Source organism: Sinohyriopsis cumingii, chromosome 18 (assembly GCF_028554795.1).
Source record: "Sinohyriopsis cumingii isolate HCF-2022 chromosome 18, ASM2855479v2, whole genome shotgun sequence".
Classification (NCBI taxonomy): domain Eukaryota; kingdom Metazoa; phylum Mollusca; class Bivalvia; order Unionida; family Unionidae; genus Sinohyriopsis; species Sinohyriopsis cumingii.
In genome coordinates, this window is record NC_142978.1 from 988470 (window position 1) to 998767 (window position 10298).

At 34.0% G+C, this 10298-nt stretch overlaps 2 protein-coding genes across 4 annotated transcripts in view; one reads left to right on the forward strand and one right to left on the reverse strand.

The window, feature by feature from the left end:
• The window catches only part of LOC149775948 (uncharacterized), a 48627-nt gene extending 44423 nt beyond the window's left edge, over window positions 1-4204 (reverse strand). The window contains exon 1 of the mRNA XM_089942320.1: window positions 4146-4204. The gene's annotated coding sequence lies outside the window, so the exon portion shown is untranslated. The remainder of the gene's footprint in view (window positions 1-4145) is intronic.
• Window positions 4205-4502: 298 nt separating this feature from the next.
• Window positions 4503-8645, forward strand: LOC149775949 (uncharacterized). 3 transcript variants are annotated; one of them, XM_089941287.1, is made up of 4 exons: window positions 4503-4617; window positions 5254-5505; window positions 6731-6884; window positions 7474-8645. In XM_089941287.1, the coding sequence occupies exons 1-3, from the start codon at window positions 4569-4571 to the stop codon at window positions 6862-6864; spliced, it is 435 nt and encodes a 144-aa protein (XP_089797413.1). In that variant the 5' UTR covers window positions 4503-4568; the 3' UTR covers window positions 6865-6884; window positions 7474-8645. The 3 variants fall into 3 exon arrangements, with proteins under 3 accessions (XP_089797413.1, XP_089797414.1, XP_089797412.1); XM_089941288.1 differs by having other exon boundaries at window positions 6731-6880; XM_089941286.1 differs by having other exon boundaries at window positions 6731-8645.
• The last annotated feature ends 1653 nt before the right edge of the window (window positions 8646-10298 follow it).

Here is a 10298-nt window from a genome sequence, read left to right on the forward strand (position 1 = left end):
ATATATATATATATATATATATATATATATATATATATATATATATATATATATATATATATACACCGTACCGTCCATTTTTATTTAAAATTTTGAATTAGGAAATCTTTCTTTCTTTATCATTTCCACTGACTAAGCATATATATATATATTACTGAACTACCTCGTAGAGAAAAATAAAATTAAGATATGTACACAGACATTTTGAGCGCTACTAGTATATTTGTCACATGTCGTTGCAAACGTTTTAGAGGTAACAGCACTGAGCGTGTGCATCGCTGTATATATGCATGTGTAACCACGAGAGAGAGAAAAAAAAAACTTTTCCTGTTTAATAAACATGACTGACCTTTATTATCGTATTATTATTTGAGTTGAGTAAATGTGAAAATATCACACGTCACAGTAATATTTAGCAACAACAAAGCAAACTGGATAGGAATGTACACGAACTCTAAATCAAAACAATACCTTCGCTATTTGAACTCAGTGGTTTCATTATGATGTAGCGAGAAGGCTTAAATGACTCCTCATTACAACAGTATTCATATGATGTCAGCAAAAAGTCACGTAAAAAATATAAACTTGAAGAATTTCTCAAAATTTAAATGTATGAATTATGAAAGCATTTATCATCAACTATCTAACTTATAAAGCTGGTTATAGTGTGGCTGGCTGTTTGACAAAATCTTTAAGCACTGCATTTTTATTACATCATCTTTACTAATTTTAACATACAATAATAATATAACATATATTATAGAAAATTGATGAATTAGGTTAAGGTATTAAAACACGCACTCTTTTTAGAAGAGTTATTTTTCTTTGGTTAAGACAGGTAATACTGAAAACACTAGGACAGAGAAAACATGAAAACATTTCGTAAAATGGTGTCTGGGTGTCTAACTATACTGCCTTGAAACTATGAAAAGAACTGAAATAATATCTTTCTTTTCCAGGGACAAAGATTAAACCCGAATTTTTCGATGTACAAGAGAACAAAGGAACCCCTAGAGTATACTCATTATCAATCATACCGGTCAACACCATTAAACAATATTTTACTTACACAAGTTTTGACTGCATCATGTTTACAACGGATTTCGAACCAATTTAATGGTGACATGTAAGTTCGATCTACTAATCGTTGCTTATCATGGTTTATTTGTAATCATTTTGTAACAAAGTAAAGTCGTTATTTTTTCACATTTAGGCCAGACAAATAATATCAGTGAATATATATTAAGTTATGCGAATAGTTGATAAATAATATATGTATACAATGCATGGGAAAGATGACACAAGTGAATATCTTTAATATTTTCTTAACCAGTTTCCGAGGTAATCAGCACGCGTACACAAAATGTCAGAAATGGCAATTCATATTGGTAACACACATCATATTATATCGTGAGGGGGCAGAAAACGGCCTATATTCATTACGGTTCTTTCAAATCCGACAGGCCGCTCCGGTGGCCTAGTGGTTAGAGCGTCCGCCTAGGATACATGAGGTCGCGGGTACGAACCCTGGCCGAATCATATCAAAGACTTACAAAAATGGAACTAACAGCTGCTTCGCTAGGCACTCAGCATTAAGAGGTTAGTGTTAGGGCTGGTCGGCCAGGTGTCAGGATAATGTGACTGGGTGGGACATCATGCTACATGTCTGCAACATGATGCCCCAGTGCTAGACATCACTATAAACTGACACACAACATACATCGTAGCGACATGACTGAACATTTATTTAAGCTACGTTAAAAGTCCAAAACACTCACTCACTCACATAGATCCGACACTAATATGATGAGTAAGTGTAAGAAGACAATTCAACCCGGGGTATATTCCAAATGTTAGTTACGACCAATAATGTTTCATATCAAACCCATGCAGAATACAATTCGATTGGCTTGTAATCTTGAACAAACAAATATAAAGTTTAACGCACGACTGCTCAAGAAATAATCTCTATTCATTTTGCATTTTATAAAAAAGAGAAAAAAGAGAAAACCAAACAAATAAAAACAAGATCTCTGTTTTGTTTCACGTCCGTAGAACCTAAACTTGAATCCAAGTTTTATTTTAAGAACAAGAAACACAGGTTGAAAGGATGTTTTAATCATGTCTGCACAAAAGACAACTTCAATCCGCGTTGAAACTGTAAAACGGAACAGAAAACAAGACCACGGCATGTTTTCAATCACGTCCGTTCAAAAAACAATTTCATCCTGCCTTCTACTTTAAAATCCACTAGGCACTCAGCATTAAGAGGTTAGTGTTAGGACTGGTCGGACTGGTGTCAGGATAATGTGACTGGGTGGGACACCATGCTACATGTCTTGAACTGTGTGCCTCTGTGCTAGACATCACTATAAACTGTCACACTGCAGACATCTTAGCGATATGAATGAAAAAGTGTTAAAGCTAGAGAAAACAAGACACCAGTATGTTTTCAATCACGTCCATTCAAAAAACAATTTCCTTCTGCCTTCTACTTTAAACTCCGAAAAGATCACAGCATGTTCTACGGTAAGTCACGTCCTCGTAAAATTACCAGCCTGAATTTAAGTTGCGACACGATCTAAAATCAAGATGCACACACACACACAGAACTTCAATCCGCGTTGAAACTGTAAAAGGAAACAGAGAAAACAAGACCGCAGTATGTTTTCAATCACGTCCGTTCAAAAACCAATTTCTTTCTGTATTTACTTTAAAATCTGAAACATCACGGCATGTTCTAAGTCACGTCCTCGTAAAATTACCAGCCTGAATTTAGGTTGCGACACGATCTAAATCAAGACACACACGCACACACACACACACACACACACACACACACACACAACTTCAGTCCGCGTTGAAACTGTAAAAGGAAACAGAGAAAACAAGACCACAGTATGTTTTCAATCACGTCCATTCAAAAAACAATTTCCTTCTGCCTTCTACTTTAAACTCCGAAAACATCACGGCATGTTCTAAGTCACGTCCTCGTAAAATTACCAGCCTGAATTTAGGTTGCGACACGATCTAAATCAAGATGCACACACACACTCTCTCTCACACACACACACACACACACATATATATATATATATATATATATATATATATATATATATATATATATATATATATATATATATATATATATATATATATATATACCCAAAACATAAGTGATTTGTATGACCTCTTTCTATCTTACCCTATTTTCTGTCATATGTTTGAACATGCATGCATATACACAGAGATGCATATGCACGGTTGAGCTTCCTGGAAGACATTCGAAGCCAAATGTAACGAATATTTTCGTGGCACTCAAAATGTTTGTGTGTTGCGTATCATTTTATTCATTCTTAATTGTGTATAATTATAAATTGAATATATCTGAAACTTTAGTACAGTAATCAATGCTACACAAACCCCAACCGATCACTGATACCTATGGCAAGTCTACCCTTCACCGGCAAATACTTTTCTTGCTAACGATAAATGATGTTTTTAAATATGTCCCCCAACCCCAACCCCCCTCCTTCTTTTGCAACATAAATTGTTACATCAAACATGCATGATACTTGTTGAAAGCAATGTAATCACGCTTAATGATATAGCATGCGCTCATCCACCCACTCACTAAAAATCCCAGAACAAACAGACAAATACAAACACTCACAACCCACAATGAACAAAACAAAACAAACAGAAATATGATCCGAATCGGCACATATATTGCCCACCCATATTCCGTCAGAATGACACTGCCAAATATGTTTTATCTACTATATCTGAAAATGCATCTATTTGTATTTTTTTAAAAATGTATATCGTACACTCGCATAGTTGATTCATATATTATGACAGGCAATTCTCTATAATATTATTGTTACAAATGTTTCAAATTGATTAACCACCTTTGTAATATCAATTAATTAAACTCATTTTATAATCTGTAAATTGAAATGGAATTGGGTTCGAGGTGTTTGTTGCATATAAAATATAGGTAAAGAAAACACACATACTCTTAAAAGTTTCCTAACATGATTTTGCAATACGGCTGCTGGTCACTTTGCCATTTGAGTTATCAACCACATATCTATTAGTTGATATTTTGAAATTTGCAGTGTTGACTTTATGATATTTACCTGGACGTGAACTTCTGTTCCACGATCCGTTTTCTTTAATATCCACTGTACTATTTTTCCATATGTTTAATTTTGTTTTTCAGTTTTGTAGAAACGCTCTACTTTATAAACATTGCCTATGCGGCATTTACAGTTTATATTCAAAGGTACTTTTGGAACGGATTCATTTTTGCAGTCAGGTGCAAACCCACGTTTCCTCAACAAATTTTAAATATTTAAAATTGTAAGCTAAATCGCGACACATTCGCATACATCTTTTGCATACCAAGTAGACTGTACGTGTTGTTGATGAGATGTATATTGCGTATCAAACAATAAAGTCGGTGAAGTGAAACCAGGGCTTTATATAACCAGAGTCTCACATGATAGGTCATATGTGCTTCAAGACTTGGAACAGTCCGTTTAGCATTATTGAAATCAACGATGACGATCGCCGAATTACTGGCAACAATTTTACTGGTGGTAACACTAAGTAAGCTTTTCATTTGCTTTTCATTTGTTTCGCACGATACCAGGTAGTATAAATGGCTTTTACACTCTGTAATCGACCGCTCGGTGGCGTAGTGGTTAGAGCGTCCGCCTCGGATGCGGGAGGTAGCGGGTTCGACCCCCAAATCTTGATATCACTATAATCTGCCTAACTACAGACATTGTAGCGATATCACTGAAAAATTGTTAAATCTATGTTAAATATCCAAATCACACACACACACACACACACACACACACACATTCACACACACACACAAACACTCCTTCTGTAATCTGAATCGCTCAACGCGCTGTTCATCTTGTTGCCTATATTTGAACTCAAAGATTCATTAAGTCATGCGAGAATCCACACCAGGGCTAAAATAGCTAATGTTTTACTTTCAAATATGTTAGTTCCAAATAGTATTCTCCCCTCAAAAATCTATTACATGAAATTTCAAACATTCACATTTCTTCATTTTCATTATTTTGATACTTTAATCCGTTAGTCGAGCTATACATCCATTATCGACACTTTGTTTCCTCGACAAACAAATTCAAAACCGTTTCTGTTTACAATGGTTACTTCTAATAGACGATTGGTGTAATGTGACATTACCTTTTTATAATTCTTCAGGTCCAATGACAATATGCTCTCCAACTTCGACTACACAAGTGCTGACTACTACTGCAGCACCAACAACTGCCACAGTACCAGTGATTGCTGTAACATCAGCGGAAAATGATGTATCAACCACCACCATACAGATGCACACGAGTACAGTATCACCAACCACGACATCAGCACCAACCACATCTTTATCAATGACAAAAGAAGTGCAGACATCTACTGCAGCACCAACAACAACGCTTCTCCTTACAACTACAGGTACTCCTTTCTCTAACTGCTAACTATAAGGTAAAAACTATTTAGTCCTGACCGAATAATGGTCTCATCTTTGACGTACTATATGATACAATGAAATAATTGCAAAAGGTAATTTGAAAGAATAATTTGAATTGTTAAGTCTCTCTCTCTGTCTCTGTCTGGATCATTTACATGTTTTATTGAGCTAAGTTACTCATGTGCTTGTTTTATTTTCCGTTTTTTTTCTTCATTCAAAATAGTATTTGTATTGCGCTATAAATATGATCCCCTTGCCGTCGTTCTTTATTTTAATACAACATGACGTCAATGTACCTTGCCAGAAAAAAAAGTATAGGCAATTGGGCGGTGCTAATTGTTCTAATAATCCGACACAATAGGCCAACGACCAGTCATCCTCTCTCGGCGAAATGTATTAGTCATGCATTGAAACTGACCTTATGTTTACTTTTTTGTTAGGTATCAGCAATATTTAATAGCAATAATAAATAATTATACCATCAGCTGTTTCAGTAAAAACCCGAAATTTGTTTTCTTACGCCTATTATCCCTTAATATAACCTACTTTTCCTAATTATCTGCATTTCCAGCGTACCGTCTTCTGCATATGAACTCACAAACACTCATACCAGGTTCAATCAAAGATTAAACAAATTTTACCTATGCATAAACGAATCTCATGGTACCAGTCTAGTTAACGTATATACGTAAGATGTAAACATGTCCCGTAATTCTGAACATACCGTCCTAGATTTTAAAAAAATTAAAACATCGCGTCTGATATACTAATATCTAAACACAATTTAATATACTTTATTACAATTGTAATGTTCTAAACTGTTGTTCCTGCTCTTATTATTAAGAATATTTGTGTTTTCATTATATTTAACTCAATATTTACTATGTAATTTTAGACTTCATGACTGGCGCATATGCAATTGCAATATTTAATCGTTGATATTATTCACTTTAACCGCAAACAACAAGGTAAGAAAAATGTTACAATTAGTATGTATGCATACCACTGGAAATATCAAATTAGGCTTCGACTATTCCTGCAGTATTAGTAACCTTTCTATTTAGCATCACAACAAGTTTTACATATCAATTACGCTCTGATAACCACCCATGCCTATATACATAATATTATATATGACGATTCTTTCAAGCTGCATATAACGAAACCATTTTATTCTTGTGTTTCTTCTGTCGGATTTCCCACAAGCAGAAGCAGGTTTTGGTTGCAATGGACCTTTTCATCACAATTCAATTCAGTGCAATGACCATTGCAGAAGGAACGGATTTACAGGCGGTTACTGCAACGCATGGTTACTGTGGTTCCGGTGTGATTGCTATAACTAATGGGCTAACAAGCAATGCAAGTAATATGCTTTACGACTGTAAAAAAAAGATTTCTCAGAAGGTTTACCCAACGCAATTATTCATGATGGCTGAGTGCCCTAAACTATTTTCTCTTACAATCAAAGTCGTTTAATTATTGATAAGATGTCACTGCTGTGCAAGTAGAAAACATGTTTTCATTGACTCGTCGATTGGATATAGCTGATTGAGCTATATTAAGATTTGGGTGTATGCACGTGTGTACACACGTGAACGATGGCTGGTTGGATAGACTTGTAAATATGTCCATACATGTGATTTCAACATTAAATTAGTCGACTTTATTTAGGTTCAGATAATATGTACTGGTAAAACTGCAATACAAAACATTCTTCGTCTTTGTTTTAAACTTGAAAATATAAAACTGACCCACCTCTTTGTATAATCAATAAAGGTGATTTTTGTTTTGTTTAAAATTGTTAATTATGCTTCGAAGCTGAATATGGGACATGCTACTAATGTTCAGTTGTAACTGATAGTTTTGTTATGTAAAACATGCTAAAACATATGGTCAATAACAAATTCTCCAGATAATGCTTGTCAACCTAACCTGAACACTTTTCATTGCGGACACGTAATCTACTGATGGCGGGTTTAATACCTAGCAGGGAAAGCCTCGGTTTTTACTTGGGAATGGAAGTGAGCTCACGTTTCCTCAACACACGATAGCCAGTACTATGATAACTGTGCCGTTAAAACTAATTAAAACGTATCTATGGATTCACCTCCACTTCTTACAGAATTTTCACTGTTTATACTTTATTTAAAATAAAGGGACTGGCTTAGTCTTCAAACAGCTAATTTTAATTTGGTTGGTAAGCGAACGATTTAAAAGATTGGCAAAGCAAATAAATGGGAACACGCTATATAATATGATTGGTGACTTTACCACTCGTACTGCCATGCATGAACCTTTTTCACCTCCTGATAAGAGTATGATAAATATATTCTTCTTAGGGACAAAGCTAGTGTTATTTATATCTATAAAATGCTTAGGGACAAAGCTAATGTTATTTATATCTATAAAATGCTTGTTATCATTCATGAAATGTGGTTGTAAAGGTTATTTAATTACTAATATCTTAAATAATAGTTTTCTGTATGAAAGGATTGGTTTTGTAAGATGAGTCATGTATCATGTGCGCCGATTCATTCATCGAGTTTCAATTCAGGTAAACATCACGTGAAGTGAATGGAGTTCGCATGTTTTATATCAAGGGCAAGGAGGCTTAAATGTTTATAAGCTAGTGTAACCCACCGGACCTTGTTTGCCAATTAAAGTCTTTCTTCAAGGACTATCCATCACTCAACTGTGTTACGACTCAGTAATCTATACAATCAAATTATTACGGGGAAGTAGACGTTCCTGATATTATTACCAATCTTGCAAGAGTTATATGCAAAGGTTCCATTCATGTATTTAATGTATTCAATCATTTGAATAACAGTATTCTAGCATTCATTAAAATATATTTGGACATAAAATACTTTCAATGGATTACAGAGAATTCATTAAAGACATTTTGGGATTATATCATCGTGATTCTTCTGTCCTGATTGTACATCAATAAATTACTGAACATGATTCGGAATGCCGTTAAAACACATTAGGATTACTCGATATGCTTGGACTTGATATAACTATTTAGGACTGTAAGATTTCAGTCACCATACTGTTAGATATTTTTACTTTTTCACATTGGTATTTATGGGAAATAAATTATATTTTTAACAATACAAAACTCGTTGGCTTTACTCTTTCTAGTTACTTTTATCATATCCATAGAGTTGTAACATCTCGGTCAATTAAATCTCAGACTCATTAAATGCTTGTCAAAGTTTATAATTTGCTATGCATCATTAAAAAGACCATATGTATTATCAAACAAATTCGTAAGATCTGGAACTAACATTGAATACTCCATCTGTAATTGTAGAGTTACTAATCGCAATCTTAACACAAAAGTATCATACCTACCGATGTAGCTACCTACCTGCTGTCATATATCGGAGTTGAACTCATGCGTATCCAATAGAAGATATTGGAATTGTACGTGTCGAAAAGTCAAGCAGTCAATGATCGAGCTTCTTTGTTATAAGGAGGAGTTTAGAAAACGTCCATATTATGTTTTACATGAAAAGAATAAGTTGCTGTGATCTGTAAGACTGTGTCCGCTCTCACTTCCCTGAATCTTACAGAGGAATAATAAAATAACGGAAATTTCTTAACTCGAGTTTTAAGAGAATGTTGACTACATCGATAAAAGCTTGTGATAAAAGTATTCTTAAACATGAAGAATAGTTACATTTATCCGGAACATTTCAAGTTTATCCAGGTATTAAAAGAAATTTCTTCCTTGCACTGATATGTTATGAGTATGGAACGTTTGTGAAACAAAAAATATTTGACGCATGCAAAAGCAGGAAGTATAAATATTATATGCTACACACAAATAATCTGGCTAAGTATAACTGGGACTTTGACTACAATTCACATTGTTGTGGATTTTCATTTTCAAAACAATAAAGTATACTCAGTTATATTTAAGATTGACTTTCTATTCGATGGTCGTAATATATGAGGATTGGTCTTATATATCAATCAGTGAGAGTCGAATCTATCACCAGTCGTTGCGTGAAAAATCCATGGAAGAGATAACACTGTTTCAAAAATATAGAAATATTTGTAAAGAGTGAAAGATCACAAGGTGATAAATAAAATATATGATGATGTATATTGTGCATGAATGGAATTTAACGAAGCTTTTGTAAGCATGTCGCACTATATACGAAATCAGGTTTTGCATGTCACGCTATTCGAAATTGCTGTATGCCTGTCACATTATATACAAAAAGTAAATGTATGTAAATATATCAGAACATCTTTTCAAGACTCCAATCATATACCCTGTTCGAAAGGAAGGATTGGTTGATAAAATAGAAGTCGAGAACACGGTGTAATACATTTATATTAGGCTATATACTGGAGTGAAGTTACAGTTTGATACAAATAATGTCTTTTCAGGGGAATATACAAAACTATTTTATAAACATACAAAACTATTTGTTCATTAAGATCATTGTAACCAATGCAAGATACTTAGTCGGGATTTAACACATTTCAGGCACATTTAGTCAATTTTTTTAGTTGAATATTGTACCGTCACATAAAGTATAAGAACAAGAACTCATTAATTCCGTAAAGAGTATAGAGAATATATCTTTGTTGCTTCTTTTTTATGCATATTTTTATATTTGCTTAATAGTGCTTACAGCGGACCGATAACTGTCTAAAGCAGTATCAGGGAGAAGCAAAAAGTATAAAACTTCATTTATTGTGATCTATCGATTTCTACTTTGTTTAAGATACTTGATCGGGTTAAATAACTGATAAA

What these genes read in the sequence shown, in the direction of transcription:
- LOC149775949 (XM_089941286.1), top strand. Translation starts at nt 4,569, where the DNA reads ATGACGATCGCCGAATTACTGGCAACAATTTTACTGGTGGTAACACTA. An exon ending in TTTACTGGTGGTAACACTAA is followed by an intron (nt 4,618 to 5,253) that starts GTAAGCTTTTCA and finishes ATAATTCTTCAG; the next exon opens with GTCCAATGACAATATGCTCT. An exon ending in GCTTCTCCTTACAACTACAG is followed by an intron (nt 5,506 to 6,730) that starts GTACTCCTTTCT and finishes TCCCACAAGCAG; the next exon opens with AAGCAGGTTTTGGTTGCAAT.